At 38.7% G+C, this 22,360-nt stretch overlaps 1 protein-coding gene across 8 annotated transcripts in view; it reads right to left on the bottom strand.

The window, feature by feature from the left end:
* TENM3 (teneurin transmembrane protein 3) overlaps positions 1 to 22,360 on the bottom strand; it is a 1,265,035-nt gene that overhangs the window by 162,027 nt on the left and 1,080,648 nt on the right. The window contains exons 1-2 of one of the 8 annotated variants that reach the window (XM_027735847.2): positions 17,998 to 18,065; positions 15,130 to 15,339 (exon numbers count right to left, since the gene is read on the bottom strand). The exons of 6 other annotated variants lie outside the window; for them this stretch is intronic. In XM_027735847.2, coding sequence (XP_027591648.1) covers positions 15,130 to 15,331 — 202 coding nt within the window. In that variant the 5' untranslated portion in view covers positions 15,332 to 15,339; positions 17,998 to 18,065. Of the gene's footprint in view, positions 1 to 15,129; positions 15,340 to 17,997; positions 18,066 to 22,360 lie in introns of those variants that run through there. One more of the 8 variants, XM_039388712.1, reaches the window with a different exon arrangement.

The raw sequence follows: 22,360 nt of genomic DNA on the forward strand, positions 1-22,360 counted from the left end.
TGCACTTGGAGGCAGAAATGATGGCAAAGGAGCTGTCTGGTACTTATGTCAGCAGAGAGCATAGTTTTCTGTGTTTGGAAATACTGGACCTGCTACCATTTTTTCCTTTGCTACTCAATATCTCCCAAAGAACCAAACAGAACTTGAGCATCACTGATGCAGCAGTGGAAGAGCATTGAATCTTGACGTTCCTGTACCTCATACCTCTTAAGAGCTTTTCCCAAAGGCCATCTTGCAAATGCCACTGAATTGTCCAAGTTTTTGTAACCGCAGGAGTACACTTTTCATGTTTCTTTAAATACATTTTCAGGTTTTTTTGTAATCATGGGAGTACAGTAACAAGAAACAGAAACATACACATATATTAACTACAACTTAATTCTGTGAGCACATAAGCCATTATTTGCACTTGTAAATTGAGAATCACTAATCATCATCACCAAGATGAAAGGTTAGTGCATTGTTTATAGACTACTTAGTATTCACATTTGATTATTTGAAGATCACCGTCACAGAAAAATTCTATACTACTAACCATACACAAAAAACCATCTAACAGTCTTTAACAATTCTCTTAGATTTTCTTTCTGCCTTCAAATTTCTTGAACTTTTTGTGGAAGAGGTATCCATCACTCAAAACCATATAAATACCTGGTAGTTTAAAATTCCAGGTGTGAAATTCATAGTCAATGTCTGTTCCTTTAAGAAATTACAGAACAGATGAGATCTGGAGCAGTGCACCTTACAAGAACATCAACATTGTTAAAGCATGCATGAGGGATATGGAAGCTTCCCCAACTTCCCTAACACAGAACTGGTACTTCAGGTTACTTACAGAGATGTGTGGTTTAAATGCTTAAGTATAAGTATTTTATTCTTTACTAGTTTGAATTTTAACTCTCTCTCAAGGAATTTTATACACACAAAGGAAAAAAAAAATGGTCTGTTGTGGTCATGATTATAGAAAATGATAATGATAATGAAAATTTAATGATGAAGCAAAGCTGCACCCAAAGTTGAAGACTGACTCAAAAGAACTTCCAGATAAATTTATTTATCAGAAATGTTGATCTGAGTATTATTAATGATAAAGCAAGTCAATAAACCAGGGCAGATAGTACTGTTTTACTTAGCTGTTATTCTGCTGGTCTTAACAACACTAGACATTTTAAATGTCTAGCCAACAGTATAAATCCCTGTAATAGGGAAAGGAAGAATTTCCCTTTCAGGCTCAAAACAAGGCAAGTACACTGGCTGATTCCTCCACCCTGCCTAGGAATGTCCCTCAGGGCCTCCTGTCCCAGAAGGCTTGCAAACCAGTTTATTCTGGAGGGCTTTCTGGAAGCTAGAAAGGAGTTTTAAAAATAACTAACCCATCCTCAATCTCTGCCTTCAGGTTTACTGGTTTAGGTACACAGTAGCCAGAATTCACTACAGTCAGGGGAGACAACAAAGACTTTTAAATGAGAGCCTAGATTAAGAAATAATCCAACTTGAGCAAGGAAGAGATCCATACATGATGCTGTGGAGCATTCTGATGCCAATTATTTTGAGTTATTCATAGAAAACTATAAACAAACAGAAAAATATTCCACATTGCAAGCTACTGATTAAAGGCCTGAGGAAATAGATCAGGAAGGACATCTGAAGAAAAATACTGCAGTGAATTTTGACAACTATACATTACAAGGCATAAGTAACAACTTGATATTGTATCTCCTGAAAAATGCACGATAAAGACTTGAAAAGAAATATTACCTTTGACTTAGCCAGGTAAATATGCCAAAAATGCTGCATACCTGGAGACATGTTGAAAATTATAAGGTATCAATTATTACGTCTACTGGCGGATACTTTAAGTGTTATTTTATATTCTGATGTCAAGAAGATTAAAATGGTGAAGTGCTTCTTTCTAATTTTTCAGTAAAAATAAAGAGATTTTTGGACATGTATCACACATTCATAATAACAAACAACTTCTTTACTAATACACTGCTGCTTTAAGAAACTGTGCCTTTCAGCTTTTCCATTTTTATCATCCCCATCTAGACTGCCTGCTGGCAAATCAGCAGCATGTTGGAAAGGGGTGAGGAACATGAAGATATATAAGTGTGAATTTCATGAAGTCTGTTGCTCCCTCCATGCTATATACTTTTGGCCAGTAAAACAATGTAAGTACTTAGCTCCAAAACACCATGTCGCGCATCTCATCCCAGTAGCAATTACAGCAAGAGTCCAGCTGTAAAAAGCTGATGGAGATGCTGTGCGGATTCGAAGAATCAAAAGCGCAATTCATTAGAAGTGCTTCACTTGCTTTCCGAAGCATTTTCGATGCTGGTGTACACAGAGAGACGTGTGCAAGGTCACCCCTATCCTTGCTTTTTCACTGCTCAGCAGAGGACAAGTTACCAGAGAGTAATCCAGAGAGACTCAAGAAATACCACAGATAGCATTTTAAAGCTTTCCTAAACACACTGTAGGACACCACTGAGGAGAAAGAAGGGAGCATTCGACAAAAACACTTTGTGTTTTTTTGCATTTAAGAATGAACAGAAAAACAAGCCCCTGTACACCAATTACTAGCAACAAAATCAAGGGAAAGCTTTACTCTTCTTTGAAGCTTTCTGAAGGAACGTAAAGACTCAACAAGCAGGAGCTGATATCTTGTATTTGGTGACAGCCAAGTCAGCCTTCTGTATATTCAGCTATCATAACATGCTTTATTACAAATAAATTCCATTATATGTTGTTTGAATAGCTACTGCACTGTTAACTTGAAGCTTCAAGAAATGCACACGAAATAATATTTAAGAGACTATTTCTTGTGGACTCTCCAGATTATGGCAATGATGGGGTAAGTTTACTGCTGATTACTGCAAAAGAGTACCTATCAATGCAAAGATGAGTTGGATTGATGGCATAATTTACAGTAACTGACTTCCTTTTAATTTGCAAGTACCCTGCACTTACAGTATTTCCAAAATGAGGGCTGTGTTTTTTTTTTTTTTAATGACAACAAAGTATCCTGTTACATAAACAGAACTGTTCTTTGACACTGTATCTTGCTGCTAACTGTTATGGGATTTATCTTCAAGAGAAGAATAGCAATAAAGAGGCAAATTAATTCCATTTTCTGTAACCGTAGCAGGGATACAAATGTAAACATACAGAATTCCCATGGAGAGAATATTTTTAGTCTTTTGTAATAAATAATCAGCGACTTAGCAGACAGAAACATCCTTATTTTTTTTCTTCCCCCTCCTGGCTCAAAGAACATACATCGTACCTATGAATTCTAACGATTAAAATAATTCTACCAATTACTTTCCTGCATTCCAGTATGCATAGTCAAGTATGTAATGCAATAAACTATGCCTGAATGGTCTGTTTACCCCACAGCAAGTTACAAGGAAAACTCTTTCCCCTTAAAGGACTTGTCTCTTTGGAGCGTGCAGGCTGGCAAAAAGCCAAGGGAAGCTGGTGCTTAAGCAACCAAGACTGAGCAGTGCCTGTGTGCATTGCAATCTCAGCCAACCGCAGTAAATGTTATTGGAGTTTTTGTGCTGTAAAATTGCTGCTTTCATGCCCACTGCATCTGACAATAGGAATCCTTGGCCTTGCATGAGAAAGGAAGGCTGATGTGCCTTCCAGTCAGATCTCTGCATCCTTAAAAAGTAGGGTTACTACTCCTGTGTACTCCTAATGGGTTAGTGACAAATAAATTCATGTCAATGCTACATCAGACATAGAAAGATACTTTTGTGTATGAGGTAGAAGAGCAGAGAAATCATGCTTTAAGCACAGTCCTTACGCTATTAAAACCAATGACAATATTTAAAAAGATAAAGGATGTTAAATTAAAGGTGCCAAATGTTCAGCTGTTTACTTTTCAAAGCAACATGGAGATAAGCTTTGTTTTCCCAATCATCCAATGTTTAGCTGTTTTTTTTTGCTTAGTGACTCAAGTGCAAAATCCCCAGTATTTCTCCTTTGAACTAGTGCTACAAGCATCTGCCAGCAGAATTTGCAAGAGTCCTGTTTAGTTCTAGCAAGTGGCATGTTTAAAGCCCTAAAACATTGTCCTCCAACTTACAGCTATTCAGAACAGAGTTCAAGTGGAAGCCAAAAGCCAATGAGGAGACAAATCAGAGAGTTAAAAATATTAGACCTTTCCCTGAAATAAAATAATGACAAATCATAAACAACAGAGTTTAATGTGATGATGTGACACACTTGCACCTGCTCCTGATCTCATACAAGATATTTCACACACACAGAATCATACACACATAATCAACTAGGTTGGAAAAGACTTCTGAGATCATCAAGTCCAACTCATGACCCAACACCACCCTATCAACTAGACCATGGCACTAAGTGCCACATCCAGTTTCTTCTTAAATACCTCCAGGGACAGTGACTCTGCCACCTCCCTGGGCAGTCCATTCCAATATCTGATCACTCTCTGTAAAGAATTTCTTTCTAATGTCTAACCTAAACCTCCCCAGGTTAAGGTTAAGCTTAAGACTGTGCCCTCTTGTCCTACTGATAGCTGCCTGGGAGAAGGCAGCTACACCTGGCTACAACCTCCTGTCAGGGAGTTGTAGAGAGTGATGAGGTCTCCCCTGAGCCTCCTCTTCTCCAGGCTGAACAACCCCAGCTCCCTCAGCCGCTCCTCATAGGGTCTGTGTTCCAGTCCTTTCATCAGCCTCACTGCCCTTCTTTGGACATTCTCTAGCACCTCAATATCCTTCCTGAACTGAAGGGCCCAGAACTGGACACAGTACTCCAGGTGTGGCCTCACCAGTGCTGAGTACAGGGGAAGAATCACTTCCCTGGTCCAGCCGGCTACACCATTCCTGATACAGGCCAGGATGCCATTGGCCTTCTTGGCCACCTGGGCACACTGCTGGCTCATGTTCAGCTTCCTGTCAATCCAAACTCCCAGGTCCCTTTCTGCCTGGCTGCTCTCCAGCCACTCTGTGCCCAGCCTGTAGCGCTGCAGGAGGTTGTTGTGGCCAAAGTGCAGGACTTGGCACTTGGTCTTGTTAAACATCATACCATTGGATTCAGCCCACTTATCCAGCCTGTCCCTGGGGGACACCACTAGTGACCAGCCGCCATCTGGATGCAGCACCGTTCACCACCACTCTCTGGGCCCGGCCCTCCAGCCAGTTCCTAACCCAGCACAGAGTGCCCCTGTCCAAGCCGTGGGCTGCCAGCTTTTTCAGGAGAATGCTGTGGGAGACAGTGTCAAAGGCTTTGCTGAAGTCCAGGTAGACACATCCACAGTCTTCCCCTCATCCACCAGGTGGGTCACCTGATCATAAAAGGAGATCGGGTTGGTCAGACAGGACCTGCCCTTCCTAAACCTGTGCTGGCTGGGTCTGATCCCTTGTCCATCCTCTGTAGGTGTTGTATGATTGCACTTAGGATGATCTGCTCCATAACCTTGCCAGGCACTAAGGTCAAGTTGACAGGCCTGCAGTTTCCCAGGTCTTCCTTCCAGCCCTTCTTGTGGATGGGTGTCCCATTTGCCAACTTTCAATCATCTGGGACCTCTTCCGTGAGCCTGGACTGGTGATAAATGACTGAGAGCAACTTGGCAAGCTCTTCCGCCAGCTCCCTCATCACCCTTGGGTGGATCCCATCTGGTCCCATAGATTTGTGAGGATCCAAGTGGCTCAGCAGGTCACTAACTTCTTCCTCCTGGATTACAGGGGGGCTATTTGGCTCCCCATCCCTGTCTACCAGCCTAGGATGCCAGCTGTCCTGAAGACAACTTGTCTTACTGTTGAAAACTGAGGCAAAGAAGGTGTTAAGTACTTCAGCCTTATCCTCATCTTTGGTAACTGTGTTCACCTCCATGTCCAACAAAGAATGGAGGTTTTCTTTGCCCCTCCTTTTGCTATTGATGTATTTATAAAAACACTTTTTATTGTCCTTAACAGATCAAGTTCAAATTGTGCTTTTGCCTCTCCAATTTTCTTTCTACGTGACCTAACTACATTCCTAAACACTTCATGAGTTGCCTGCCCTTTTTTCCAAAGACGACAGACTCTTTTTTTTCCCTAATTTCCTGAAAAAATCTCCCTGTTCAGCCAGGCCGGTCGTCTTCCCCACCAGCTTGCCTTTCGGCACATAGGGACAGCCTGCTCCTGCACCTTCAAGTTTTCTTTCTTGCAGTATGTCCATCCTTCCTGGACCCCTTTGTTTTTAAGGGCTGTTTCCCAAGGTACTCTCCGAACCAGCCTCCTGAATAGGCCAAAGTCTGCCCTCCGGAAGTCCAGGGTAGAGGTTTTGTTGACGCCCTTCCATACTTCTCTGAGTATTGAAAACTATTATTTTGTGGCCACTGTGCCCCAGACAGCCTCTGATCACCACATCTCCCACCAGCCCTTCTCTGTTTGAGAACAGCAGGTTTAATGGGGCCTCACCCCTGGTAGGTTCATTTATCAGCTGCAACAGGAAATTATGCTCCATACACTCTAGGAATCTCCTAGGCTGCCTCTTCTCTGCTGTGTTGAGTTCCCAGCAGACATCCGTCAGGTTAAAATCGTCCAAAAGAACAAGAGCTGGTGATTTTGAAACCTCCACCAGCTGCTTATAGAATAATTCATCAGCCTCTTCATCCTGGTTGGGTGGTCTGTAACAGACTCCCACCAGGATGTCAACCTTGTTGGCCTTCTCTCTGATTCTGACCCGTAACACTCAACATTATGGTCACTGACCTCAAGTTCTAGAGAGTCAGGAGACTCTCTGACATATAGAGCCACCCCTTCACCTCTCCTACCTTGCCTATGTCTTCTAAAGAGCTTGTAGCCATCCACTGCAGCATTCCAGTCATGTGAGTCATCCCACCATGCTTCTGTGATGGTGACTATGTCATAGCTTTCCTGCTGCATGATGGCTTCCAGCTCCTCTTGCTTGCTTCCCAAACTGTGTTCATTGGTGTGCACGCACTTCAGTTGGGCTGCTGATACCACTCCTAACCCTGGCTTAGGCTCTTCTCTGGAGAGCCTGGTTTCAAACCCTTCTACCTTCAAACCTAGTCTAAAGCACTTGCACACCATTTGTACCTCTGGAAGTCAGCGTAAGCAGTAGCTGGGTAAAGTTCTCAGCTTTGTAATTTGTAATGAAAATAAACTCTCTATGTGACTATTTCCTTCTCCTTTTACCTTCTGCATTAACTTCTACCATAAATTTCTTACAGCCTATTTTTCTGCACAAGAGCAGTACATCCTTGTTCTAATCGTGACTTGAGGATTCTTCCATTAAACTGTAACAGAATTTAAATTCAAACTCCTTATCTTGCAATTAGGAATGTCTGTTCTGTAATCAAGCTAGTCAAAGGAGATGATGCGAGTGCAAGCACTGGCAAGCAGGGAAGGATACATTTTTGACTCTTGTTTATCTATCATGCCAGGTACATGTTAGTTCATTTTAAGTGATACGACATTTGGATGTAGCATTCCTCCTTTGATAAAACTATATTCTGCTTTTATAGTTCACTGTATTTCAGAATGAATTTATCTTCACAGATTTTCTTAACTTGCATGATTTTTTTTAATGTGATTTTTGATGGGGAAGGGAGGAGCAGAAGAAATGTCTCTACATCAGATCATATCCACAGTTGGCAGGTTGTCCCATCTGGCATGCATTCGAATATAAGACGGATAATTTGTCACTCTGAATCCTCTGATTTGTGAAAAGGCCAAAATCATCTCTGGAAAGATATTTTGCAGCTAATGATACAGGAGGTGTGGGGGAGACTGTTCTTTGAAGGCTACAAAGGCCACAATCTGAGGAGAAATAATTAGTCTTGGCTCTTCTATTAAGTAAAAGAGATCGAAAACGACAAAAATCTTTTAAGAGCAAAACATGACTTACAACAGTCAGATATGAAAACTAATTGCCCACTACTTTGCAAAATTTGATTTTGGAGGGATGAGGGTGAGATTGGGGAACCATAATTTGCTCTTGGCAAACAGATTGAATGCTTAATTAAACTGAACAAATGTACATTTTTGTACATTAAGGGAACAATGTTGACAGAAGTTTGGCTTAAAAACCAATGAAAGAGGATAAAAAGATGGATTCATGAAATTGAAATCAAATATCAAAACCAGATAAAAAATGAACTGGCTAGCATTCAAGACATGATTTTTAAGTTTTTAAAGCAACTATATTTGCCCCAAGCAAGTGGAACAGATAAATTTGTTGATCTGTACCTGAAAGCTATTTGCCTTCCTGCAGTGTCTGACTTTGGACTTACGTGCTTCTGTAGCTACCGAGGAAGACACAGTGGCTGAAATATAACTGTCTCTGGCCTCAGGAAAGAAGTCATCACGTATTTTTATAATATGAACTTATTCCATATTTACAGAAAGTTTGTCAAGTGCATCTATTCAGCATCATTCTGAATTTATGGGTATCAAACGTTTTTGCTTACAAAATATTTACATGAGTATGCACATGTCCAGAAGACATTGGCAGTTTTCATTGAGATCTGGGAACCTTATTTTGTAATTTTGCAGGATATAAAATGGTTCAGCAAGTGGGAAGGGAAAGTGCCTATTGTGCAAATGATTTATTGTGGAAGGTCTGGACAATTTGAGAGTGAAGTCTGGTCTACAGGACAAATCATTTTCTGTTATGTTTACCCAGGCAATGCATTGAAACATGCAGACTGCTAACATAACACACTTAACATAGCTTAATACGAAAATCTCTGTCATAAACTACCAACTCTTGTATACCTGATTTGAAATGCACACAGGTATTGCTAGAGAAGCTCCAGAAGGTTACCTCAGTCCACAGTCTCCTAAGTGAATGTAGATTTGTTCTCAGCAGTATAAGTTACATTTTTATTTATTTTAATTTCATGTTACAAAGTGACAAAACTTCTGTCACTTCCCTTGGGACAGACTTACATATCTTAATACTGTTAAAGAGTTTTTTCTGATGTGCCTAATCTTTCCTTATTTTCACCCTATTACTTTTAATTGTATCTCTATGACATATACAACATGTTCCACTCCATCTTGGGTTATTAGTTTCCCTTTGCCAGCACTTAATTAGTGCTTAGACTATGTACTGAGTCAAAATTTTAATCACTTACCTATTCCCATATATTAATACCTCTAACCTCATAATTGTTTTCATACAAATATATCTGAACAGTAGAATAAATAGCAATAAGAGAATTTGGCAGAAACTTTGAAAAAGCAAGATGCCCAAATTCCAAACTTATATTCCATTGATGCTGTGTCTATGAATCCCCCTTTGCTGATATATTTGTACCCAGCTCAAACTGTACTTGTGAGTCAGACCATGTTGCAGATTTGTCTAATTAAAATTCTCTATCATCATTTCTCCTTAGATTTTTCCTGAATATCCTGCATCTTCTACCAGTTTACATTTTTCAGTTCTAATTTTGCTTGATTAGTTTCTGGCCATACAATTAATGATCCTTCCTTGCCCTCTTCTATTAACACTTTGCCCCCAGTTGGCACTCAGAACACTTGCTGTTTAGTATCATTAGGCAATTTTTTTAGTGCCACTTTTACTCCTACATCCATATAACTAATGAGGATGTTAAATAAAACCAAGATTATAGCATTCCCCATGATGTTCTTCAATACAACTCCTCCTATTTGAACTACTATTCTTAATTTATTACCAGAGTTTATTTCAAACCAAACAGGTCTGAGTTAATTTTCCAAGCAACATCTTAAGACTAGTGTCAGACCTGAAGACAAATCGTATGTACTGATACAACAATGACAAATCCTAATTTATCATGAATTGTGAGATAAGAGATTAAAAAAATCTCATTAAACAATGTGGATACCCTCAGAGATTCCAGGGAATTTCAGTTCTTAGAATGATGAAAAGAAAAATAAGAAAAGTATACTCCGTAAGAAAAAAAAAAAACCTTAACAGCTTTTAAGCATTCAATCTCATTCCCCCAAGTTTGTTTCTTCTGTCCTAGAACATGCCCACCCCCTTCCCCTTCTTTTGTTCCCCAATAATGAGAACTACTAAGCTGCTGCTCATTACAGGGCAGGTGACAGCTCGGCTACTTTTAATCAGGCATTGGAATGGGCTGCCCAGAGAGGTGGTGGATTCACCATCCCTGGAGATTTTTAAACGCAGATTGGACGTGGCACTGAGTGCCATGATCTAGTAAATGGACTGGATTTGGACCAAGGGTTGGACTCGATGATCTTGGAGGTCTTTTCCAACCCAATCGATTCTATGATTCTATGATTCTACTGACTTCTAGTTCACCAGCACATGTAGGTTCCCTTGTGGAATAACTGTGGCAAAGCAGAGATGGAATAAGATCTGGGCTTGTAGGTACTAAAGGAGTCCTACCAGAAAGTCACACAGCATACTTCCAAGATGTTGGATAAGACTGACTTAATTTGCCATGGGCCTTTTCAATATCTACAGGTTATTTCCAACCTTCTCACAAGGGGAAAGTATGAAGGGGAAATCACATTTTCCTCTCTCCACCCTCAAAGGAACTGCAAAGGAAGAAAAGATGCCTTAAAGTCACTTGTGTCTTCCACTAACTTTTAAAGCAGATCCCCTGTGTGTACGTCTTCATAATTCCATTTCATTTGCTTTTGGTGAGGAGGAAAAGGCAGAAGTGAGGCAGCTTGCTCAGTTATGGTGGTTATACATGAATTGAGGTATTTATGCAGAAAAATAAAACATGAGAGTTAGAAGGAAAATCTGAAGTGTAAAAAAACCCTAACAACCCCCTAACGAAATTCACATCTAAGCTCTGCACATGTCTTATATCTGGTCATTCCTGGTACCACGCTTGAGCATTTGGCCCCTATTCTCTTAGGTACTCGTACAAAAGTGGAAGATTCTGACTTTGGCTTCTCTACATTGTGGTATGATAAAATAATAGTAATTTCAGTATGGCAGATACTTTTGTATAACCTCTCCCATCAAATTCTAATAAGTCATGATGAACTGAAGTCCTCAAATTATGTTTATACAACAATTATGCCACAGTACATTTGGTGTCTGTAGAGTGAGATATCCTATAATGAGATCTCTGAATATGGAGACTTCTTGTATGTTTTCATTCAACCAGCTTTATCACGTTATTTTTTCTCTTTCACAAATTTACATTCAGAATTATGCTCTAGATTTCCCAATTTTTTTGCTCCTTGAAGGAAACCTCAGCCATTTTGAACTGAAAAACCCATCAATCTCCAATTCCCATGTGGCTGGAGCAAAATCTTGTTTATTGTGCATTACCTGGCAAGACCTTGATCAAGGAAGAGTGAAAACTAGTTTATATTATACTGAATTTTTTTCATATCTTTCCATTAGATAAACTATCATCACAAACTGTTAATAAGAAACATGAGAACCTCATAAAACTTAAATGTTCAAATGTACTATACAAATGCTGCTGTGAAATACATATATTTTGCATTTTATGGTTCTCCCATTATATTTCCAATTTAGAGAATTGAATTTGAATTTCTAACTCAGACTCTTCAACTACATTATCAGTAGCAAGCATTAACTATATCCTGTTTTCATAGTCAGTGCTTGAACTAAGAATTTAGCACAGTACTTCTCATTATATTAAATTCTGTGTCAAGACAAGCTGCTACTAATTTCAATAAATTCCCCTCTGAATTCTGACTAACCTATACTTTTTCATGGAAAAAGATTAAGAAGCTTATCAAGATGCTTAAATACACACTTCACGTGCCTTCTATTGTTTATAAGACTTTATGACACAAGGAAACCCTCCACCTCAGTCACATTCAAGAATCCTTTCTTCCCAGCACCTAGTTCACTCTTCCTCTCACTTAAACAACTGTTTACCTTCCCTGCAGACATATTGAGATGTCCCTGTTTCTTATAAACCATTTCACTCTTCTTCTAGAAACATAAAACTAGCAAATTGTTCTGAAATCAGAAGCCAAACAGGCTGACTGCTGTTAACAACCCATACACTAAGCTGCACTGTGGAGAAGAGGAACAAGTAGAATTAATCAGTGGTGCTATGTAAAGGAAGAGTTATGACTGATGGTCCTAAAATTGATCTCCTCCTGAATTTTACAACTTATTAACACAGTGCTTTTAGAGAAATTAAATGATTCTTATTAAACTGTCCACAACAGTCCTCACTTGATCTGAATTTTTAAAGCTACTAGCAATAGCTCCATGAAGACTTCACCTTACATGTGGCAAGCATTTGATAACTCATTTTAGTAATTCTCATTTCTTTTTTAGCTCATTTCTGAAAAGGAAGCTAATTCCCATTGGTTGACAAAACAAACTAATCAGACCCAAAGGCTTAGATTAATAAAATTCTAAATACATAATCAGATCCTTTAAATTTTGAGTGAGTTGATCAAATAAACTCATTCTAAAGGAAAACAAACAGATGTTTGCATAGACTAAAGAGATGTTAATTCAACTTGCTATTCAAATAAAGTCAATATAAACGGAAGTAGTTCAATAATATAATTGTTTTAGATCAGTACCTTTTTTATCCTTAAATGCTTCAGCAGTGATCCCTGACCTTCTACCAACATAAACATTGGACAAAGTCATCTGGAATATGGCACTGGAGTTATTTTGTACCCGTTAAGATTAGACAGCATGGAAAGCTTGTATCCAGATCCAAAACAAAAAACAACTGATGAAAAAAAACTTCTTTCTGTGAAAGTGTTACACATGCTGCATTATTTATCATTTTAGCTAAAGAAAATACAATGTTCAAATAATACTGTACCAAAGGACACAATTAAAATGTATTTACTTTCTAGGGTACATTTTGGAGAGATCTACATACTACAATGCAGTGCTACACAACAATGCAAATCATTGAGTAGAAGAAAGCTGTAGCTAACTCAGAAAATACTTTTCAAATTCTGCTTTTCCCTGTTTTACAAACATACTTTTCCCTCATCAATAGGCCATCAGCATACGATATGGGAAACCAACCATAAGCAAATCAAGTAGATAATCCAAGCAACATTCATATATGTGATGGGTGAAAGCAATCTTTCTTCTAGTAACACAAAGCCTCATCCTGCAATTGACTCCAGGAATGGAAGCCCACTACCAGAACACCCGTGGGCTTCTCCTTATCCAGTAGAAAAGCAAGCAAGCCCAATTTAAATTATAGCAATCACTATATATACAGTATCCGTGGTTAGCAAGATGAAGCACTTGTAAAAACAAGTCTAATCTTGTGGAGAAAGATTATTAGCTGTGTTGTATGGCCACCAGCACTACCAGACTATGAGTGTATTATATATAATTGATATAATTTTTGACAGCAGGAACTGCAAGCAGTTCTGCTACAAATATACACTGAAGGGGTGAGTGTATACCGTAGATAGAGGAGATGGGGAGCACAGTGGGAAGAGAGAGGGGAAGGGAAAATGAACATCTACTTGCAGAGTATGCCACGTTTCCCTTCTGCTTAGCAGAAGTCTTACAAAGAACAACGCTCTCAACATACACCATGGTCTGAACTTCTGTCCTACCCCTTATTTTCAAATCCCCCCTTATTTTGTCCTGCTAAAAGGCCAATACTTGACTTGGCATGGGACCAGATGAAATTAATTTAGCCAGTCTGGAATGAAAGGGGTTAAGGAACATTTCCTGAAGGTCGGCAAACTCTGACTGGCAAGCAACTGTTCAGAATTTCAGAAGCAGCAAAATGCTCAAATCTAGAGGAATGATGAACACTTACAAGCTTCATAAGAGGCTGAGAGATGCAAGGAGATCATCGCAACTATTCAAAATTTTTAGCAGTTTTGTCTTGCTTTTGCATTTTTTCATTTGTAAAGGAAGGGTCGGTAGGTACAGTAATCTAAATGTATTGACTTCTTGAACTAAACCAGGCTACCTTTTGGATAATGCATACATTTTCTAACAAATTTCATATTCTTAGACATTAAAGAAAGGAGACATCTTCATAACACACCCTAATTATGACAATGCTTTATCAGGTTTTGGAGTTCTTCACAGATTAAATATTGAGCAAGTTGAACATGCAAAAATAAAGTTATCATTATTAATTTTAAAGATCTTAATCCAAATGCATCAAATTCACACATATGACTACTCTTAGCAGACTGGCCTTTTAGACACAAAACCAAAGTTCCACTCCAACCCAGGAAGAGAAGCTCAAAGCTAGCTCAAAGCTTGGCAAAATAATTCTGTCCAACCAGCTGATATGCAATTTGCAGAGAAATATTTCTCCAAACTCCCTCTAGTGGTTCATCCATAGGTGAGTTCTTTGCAATCAAAAGACAGAAATGGTTCTTAGAAGGTGAAGCAGCTTGTTCTAAGCTTTGCTGACCTACTGAAGAAGAGTGTGAATTAACAAATTATTCTTCCAGTGTGCTTACACCAAGAAAATCTGTTCAATCATACAACAAAAATAAAATCCTGTGGCTATTGTATTTTTGTATGTAAAAAAAAAAAAAAAAAAAAAGGAAAATTGTGGTTTCTTAGAGCATAATGCATAAGCAGGGACTGGTGTTTTAAGTATGTCACTCCCATTACTTACTCATAGTGGTTGGGAGGATGAGAAACATGGAAACATACATCTCAGAAGCCACCACTGCCTTCTGTCATCACACAGCTCTCTTCCTCTAGAACTTTTTTCTCAGTCTTGAGTGCCCTATCTAGTAACATACAAATCCTGCTCTCCTTGCCTAAGGAAATGAAATGAATGGCTGGAACCTGCTGAACTTGATGATATCTTTTACATTATTCTGAAGCTAAATATCACAACAGTTTAACCAACTTCAGCCTACCCGTTAAAAAGTACAACTAAAGGTTAATCACTTGCCAAAAACTACATTACATAATAAATCAATAATGGCTATGGTTTAATGTAAGTATTGCATGTTAAAATTACTTAAATGAGCTTTTACATATTAGAAGTTATTTTCTACTCTTGCTTATCCTACAGTAAAAAAGAGACATAATCTCTGACATTTAAAGGAAAAGCAGTTTAAAATACAAAGTCATTTTGATATATTTAATTTTTATTAGACAATTTCTTAGGAGGATGGCAAATAAAAGGGTATTTAAACTATGGACAAAGTGTCCTCTTCTTACCATGACCTGGGACAGACACTGGATTAGTACCGGTCTGTACTAGATATGAGCTGGCAGTATAGTCCTCATCTGTATCAGAGTCCTGAACTGGCTGGCTGGCATTATTACTTAATAACCACCTCTGGTTGTCATGGAGATTGGGTGATGGAGGAGGGGAGTGTAAATGTTCAGTAACTGATGGACTAGATGAGGAGGATGGCATGGGAGGACCTATAAAAAAATAAAAAAAAATTTAAAATATGGATCAAGATATTACAAAAAACAAATAGTTTATTTTTTGCATTACCAAAAGATGAATAGTCTATTTCAAATAATAAAAAGAGACGGACAAAGGAAATGACAATTGCCTGTAATAAATTGGTTTAAGTGCTTTAGAAAACATAACACAATGCCATGACTTGATATTTCAATGGACAGTGTCTATCATACAGGGCTTCTTCTTTGAGTGGGACACTCCCATCTTAAAATCTATTTATGACAGAAAATAATATAGATAAGCAAAGAAACAGGACCAGTTTTCCAAGCTCACACATAAGGAAACTCATCACCCTAAATTTCTACCATACGAGTTGCTCTGACAGGATTTTTAGTTTTCAGTAGTGTTTCTCAGACACATATACTGTTTAAAAGTTATTAAAATGTTTCACCTGTCAAACTTGTGTCCATCTGCACAAAAAACATGCATATAAAATAACTACATCCCATTTCTGCACCTTGAAAGTACTTTAAGGGCACCATGAAGGAAGACAGATTTAAATAAAGCTTTAGGATACCATAACAGTGCATTTAGTCCTTCAATGAAACAATAATTAATCCAGAATGTAGCAGAGAAAGAGTTACCTAATTTACCCTGTGACTATATGGATTCTTTTAAGTCTTTAGTAAGCACAGATCTTACTCTGAGAGAGTAAGACTGCTGGACTACTTTTGAATACAGTTTTATGTTGCCTGTATGTGGGAAATTGTACCGGAATATGAAGTAGTTTTATTACATAATTTATGTTAAAACTAAAATTAGATTAACCTGCATGGTTATCATTCATAATTATGAATCTAAACTTAAAATAGAAGGAAGGGGGCTTTTTTTCATCATGTAATGATTTATTTTTATGGTACTCAGCAGTACAGTTATGCTGGAGAGGTGCTGCACTTCTCAATGTTAAGTTTAATACAATAAATCATATTGGCACCAATAGCTTGAATTACCTTCCCTCCATCTCCCTTGTACACTGCTACAATCATGCTAATTATTATTTTTTCCTTCATATTCAGTTTATCCCATCATGTCATATCTTAAATATCTCTAAAATACATTGACAAGTCCAAATCAACTGGTTTCCCTGACAGTACGCTACACTGATGAGTAGCAACTCAGAATGAGCATCACTTGGTTGCTCTGGCTTACTGAGCTTCTCAGTTCAGAAAACATTGTCTGTCAAGTGTGGAGTGGAAGCGTGAGGCTATTAGCAAAGCTCCCACTATTACACTCAGTGGGGATAAATCTCTGCTACTGTCAAAATCAAGCGATTACCACTAGGAAATTATGCAACTTTTTATAAATAAATCTAATTCTGGCAGGCAGGTTCTAGAATCATAGAATCGTTTAAGTTGGAAAAGAACTTTAATATCATTTAATCCAACCTTTAACCCAGCACTGCCAAGCCCACCACTAAACCGTGTCCTTAAGTACCACATCTAGGTGTCTGTTAAACACCTCCAGGGATAGTGACTCAACCACTTCCCTGGGCAGCCTGTTCCAATGCTTTCCATACTTTCAGTGGAGAAAGTTTTCCTAATATTCAAGCTAAACTTCTCTGGCATGCTGCCAGCTCATGTTCAGCCGGCTGTCGACCAGCACACCCAGGTCCTTTTCTGCTGGGCAGCTTTCCAGCCACTCTTCTCCAGTCCTGTAGCATTGCACAGAGTTGTTGTGACGCAAGTACAGGACCCGGTACTTTGCCTTGTTGAACAAAGCAAATTGCCTTAGCCTATTGATCCAGCCTGTCTAGATCCCTCTGTGGAACCTTCCCACCTTCCTGCAGACCAGCACTTCCACTCAACTTGGCGTCATCTGCAAACTTACTGAGTGTGCACTCGATCCCCTCCTCCAGATCAAATTTAAACAGGATTGGCCCCAGTGCTGAGCCCTGGAGAACTCCACAAGTGACCAGCCAGCAGCTGAATGTAACTCCATTCACCACCATTCTCTGGGCCTGGCCATCCAATCAGTTCTTAACCCAGCAAAGAGTACACCCGCCCATACCATGGGAAGCCAGTTTCTCCAGGAGAATGCTGTGGAAAATGGTGCCAAAGGCTTTACTAAACCAGGTGGATGACATCCACATCTTTTCCCTCATCCACTAAGCAGGTCACTTTGTCGCAGAAGGAGATCAGGTCAATCAAGCAAGACCTGCCTTTCCGAAATCCATGCTGTCTGGGCCTGATCCCCTGGTTGTCCTGTACATGTTCCATGATGGCACTCAAGATGATTTGCTCCACAACCTCCTCAGCACTGAGGTCAGACTGACAGGCCTGTAGTTCCCTGGGTCCTGTTTCCGGCCCTTCTTGTAGATGGGCATCACATTTGCCAACTTCTAGTCACCTGGGATCTCTCTAATTGACCAGGACTGCTGGTAAACAATTGAAAGTGGCTTGGTGAGCTCCTCTGTCAGCTCCCTCAGTACCCTTGGGTTGATCCCCATAGACCCGAGTGTGTCTAAGTGGTGTAGCAGGCCACTGACCATTTCTCCTTGGATTACAAGGGCTTTATTCTGCTCCATGTCCCTGTCTTCCCGCTCAGGGGCCTGCTTACCTTGAGGACAACTGGTTTTACTGTTGAAGACTGAGGAAAAGAAGGCATTGAGTTACCTCAGCTTCTTCCTCATCCTTTGTCCAGTAAAGGATGGCTATTCTCCTTAGCCCTCCTTTTGTTGCTTTCTTGTCACAAAGTTACATGGTCTGCAGAGAAAAGGGAGCTAGTTGCAATATGAGCCAATTTTTCACAAGAAGCCTAGGCCAACCAGCTGGGACACGTATTTCTGCACAGTTTCATCCAGCACTGGCAGACTTCTGCAGCAAGCTCCTCTTTGATTCCAAGTGCAAAGACAGATAGCTATCTATACTGCCATTTATAGAATATGCTGCACCTTAGGAAAAAAACCACCCAAAAACTTAACACACTTTCTAGAGGAATCGTAAATGATGTGCATATTCCTTTCCAATTTTTTTTTTACATGGAATGAAAGACATCTAAAAATATTTGGTAATATCTATTACTGAAGTCTTAAACACATTTATAAATCATAAAAATCATTAAGCATGAAAAAAGCCAATTATATTTTCCATACAGCATAGAGGCACACAACACAAAGAATACTTCATTCTAAGAAAAACCATAAAGATACAACTACTGATTTTCTCCCCCTGTTCTGCTTCTTTGGGTATACACCTAGAAAAAATTTCTGTTATTCTGCTTTGACTTTCTTGCCTGTCTTTAAAAAACAGGAAAAGGTCCCATGTTTACTATGTGACTTTGACACAAGAATAAGCTATTTTTCACAGGCAAGTATTTTGGATGTAAGAGTGCTTAAATCTCATGTTTTAGGTCAGTTATGAGGATCAACACACTTTAGTTTGTTGGCATTTTCATAATTGAAAAGACATGACTTCAAATGTACTTAAATACTTCAAAAAATTATCTCACATGGAAAAGCAAAATAGATTTGCAGAAAATATAGGTAAACTCCAGCAAGAACAGATTCAACATAGCAATATTTAAAGAGGTGAATAAATTTGCTAAGGAAATTATGAGTCCCAAAGAAAGTAAAACCCAAAGAAAACTGGTTGTAAGAAGAACATAAAAAAACCCCACCTGAGCTAATAATGGATACATTAAATACACATGTGCAAGGTAATTATGTTAAAAAAAATGTGTACTGTTCTGTGCCATGATCAGCACTGATCTAAAAGACAGTGTAAATTAACAGTTGGAAGCAGAGCTGATGTCACATGGAAAAGCTCAAAGGGACAAGTATGATAAGTGCAACCCATAAAAAGATAGCAAATAAACAATGGTGAAGACTGCCATCAGTGGACTGGTAGCATCGCATGGGAATTTCTATATGAAGCATATTAAGGCTTAACTAAGTCTAAGGCTGAGCCTCTGGCAATTGCTGCTGCCCAACACCACAGGTATGAGAGCAGGAAAGCAAAGTGAGGCTGCTGCAGAATGTGGCAAGGACTGAGGACAGAGCAGGGTAGAGCTGTGCCTTTACCCCCAGAGCCTCAGGGGCACACCCACCTGGACAGAAGCCACAGCTTACAGTTATGTACAAGTTTCCTACAACCTTTCCCTTAAAAAAAGATGAAAAAGCTATTAACTGCATGGTGTTACAAAGAATGAATCAAAAAACTGCTCAGCTTTCGTATTTTATCGGTCATCGCATGCTAAAGAAGCACTTTGCTTCAAAAACAACAATGGGTGCATAGATGAACTGCATCTGCACTAGATGTATTTTAAAGAAAATAGTATTGGACACTTTTGGAACACGGCATTTAAGAGAAAAGTAGGATGGAAGAGAAGCAGTAGTAATGATCTCCTGCTGTTGCAGGGTGGGTGGGCTGAAATAGATGACCCAGAAAGACTCTGAGGAGCCCTAAAACACATGTACTTATGAAAACTTCCCACTAAACTCCTAAAGTTTTTGCTGGCAATATGACACTAAGAAGAAGCAAAACCCTTGTTTATTTTCTTTTCTGATTATAATTCCTGAGGCAACAAAAACTTTCCTGAACTAAAACATGATCTTGAAAACATGTAAAGCTTTTGTTGCTTCACGGATTTCTTCAATGCAGAACTTTTGTTCGCATACCTAGACTGTCTCTCAAAACCTGCCATAATCGATTTACTTCCATAAGATGCATTGTGAGTTACATACCTTGAAAAAGTAATTTCACTATAAATATTTGAAGGACCGTTATTTTAATCCCAATCAGGCTGCATAAATCCTATACCTAACTTACGTGCAACTTCTGATGGCTGCTAAGGCAATGCAAGAGCAGACAGTTCTGTTTAGGCCGTGTAACTATGGCAGAACAGTGCATTTTTCCTTTCATAGTCTTGGCAGCCCGTGTCACTGAGACTGAAGGAAAAAAATCCTGTGTCTGCATCTCAAAGACACAGAAGGAGAGTCTTATTTTGAAGTTAGTGGTAAGGAGTACTTACTGACTGTCAGTAAGAAAATGCTATTAAATTACAAATTGCAAGGTAGATAGCTCTTTTCTTTACTGAAATTAATGGGATTTTTGTTGGTGAGTTCATGGAAATGAAGATTTCATGTTATATTAAATGGCACTATTATGTCATATAAACCCAAAAACATACCCCATACTGTGGAAAAATATGTTATACATATAATGGTTCACTAACAGTAGCTATATATATCCATTTTTTACTTTGCTCCTCACAACAGGAAAGGACAGGTTGCCTATTTTTTTTTTTTAATAAAACAGTTTAAGTGATCTTAACTGGGATAAGATCAGTGCTTTTTGGAGGTCAGAAATAACATGTCTTCTGGCTCAGTTAATTAGAAACCAAAACACTTTCTAACATGAAGGACACTTACAGGCCTTCTGAATCAAGCTGAGATGACTCTTTGCAATCTGTTCTAGGACTTCCCAGTGTGCTGAAAGCTGTAACACACTCTTGTTAAGAAGGGTACCTATACCCTCCTAACAAATTTACTGATCACATCAAAATTTCAATTTCCAATGTATCACATGTAAATTGACCCAAAAAAGCCTCATAAAAAAAACCCCAAAAACCCACCCTTGGTATGTACAACCCTTAATGACCAGATTTTGGACCTCTTCGTCTCTGCATATAATGCATTAAGTTAGTCATTAGTGAGTTTCAATTGTAAACTCATTTTTTATTACGGACTCCCTGTATGCTCTCCAACCTGTACGACTTGGCACTGGCATTTATCTCTCTGCTGGATCCTGCAGCCTTCTGCAGTCAACCTGCAGTGACAGTTATCTCTTAATTAATACTCTACATGCAAATGGAACTACCAAAAAGTGCTGTGGCATAGCATACAAAGAACAATTATTCATTACCAACACAGTTCTTTTTATCTGCTTATACCATAGTCTACCTTTGTAGCTACTGTGAAGAAAGATCTCCCCAAGGAAATACATGCATAGACAGTCTTTCAAATACATACACATATATAAATAAGAGTGTATAAATCCATCTATAGTGAAAAACACTGCAGCAAGAAGAACTATGTACCAAGAATTCTTTCAAAAATATCTTTCAAATGCATAAAACCAATGTTTGCTGTCTACTGTGGGTTCTCTATTTAACTGTTTTTGTTTTGCTTTATTTGTACACATAATGGATAATGACCTTTTTACCCGTGAACTGGGAGGTGTACTTTTGAAATTTCAAATTCTTCTGAGTGCTGATGAACTGTGACTGTATGTCAAATGCAAACCTTAAACACAAATGACATCTAGTTTCCCCAGATTTCCTTGGAAATTTAGTACTTCTAAACAAAACAGATGCATTATCCTGACATGTATTTTAACTCACAAAGTTGTAACTACTTCTGTAGACTGTGAAAGCTGAAACTTTAAAAGACTATAATCAAAGGACATTGATTTGAAAAACCAAAGTAATCCATTAGAAAGCAAAAGAAATACTGGCCTGAAATATTGTAATTTTTTTTCCCCTTTTGGAAGCGTAGTATAATAACCACAGTCTGTAATATAAAGCTGGTAATTATCTTCTGAAAAAGAGAGAGATTTCTTGAGAAAAATGGTTATGCATTAGAACTGACACTCATTTCTGAAGCAAACACTTTGTGTTTTGAAGCATTTTGATTTTTTCAGAAAGTTAACAGCTGCTGCTCAGCAGATTGCTAAATGAAAAGGAGTGCCCTGTTCTTTCAGGGGTCAGACTGCATGACCACAACAGCTCCTTCTTCAATCCTGAGTTCAGGCACTGTTCATCTTCACTTTAAATGGGAGTTTTTGTCTGTAAAGAAATTGCAAAATCTAAGTCTTAACAGACAAAGTATCCTAACCAAAGTGCATTGCTCTTCTTACTTTTTTAAATTACTTTTTACTATTATTATTTTCAAAAAGAATTACCTTATAGCTTCAGAGACAGGTGCAGAGCAATGATCCACTCATCTAGGCAGAAAGTTCATAAGCTGAACTAAAACCT

The sequence above is a fragment of the Pipra filicauda genome, unplaced genomic scaffold (assembly GCF_003945595.2).
Source record: "Pipra filicauda isolate LSUMZ 115617 unplaced genomic scaffold, ASM394559v2 scaffold67_size6003252_pilon, whole genome shotgun sequence".
Taxonomy (NCBI): domain Eukaryota; kingdom Metazoa; phylum Chordata; class Aves; order Passeriformes; family Pipridae; genus Pipra; species Pipra filicauda.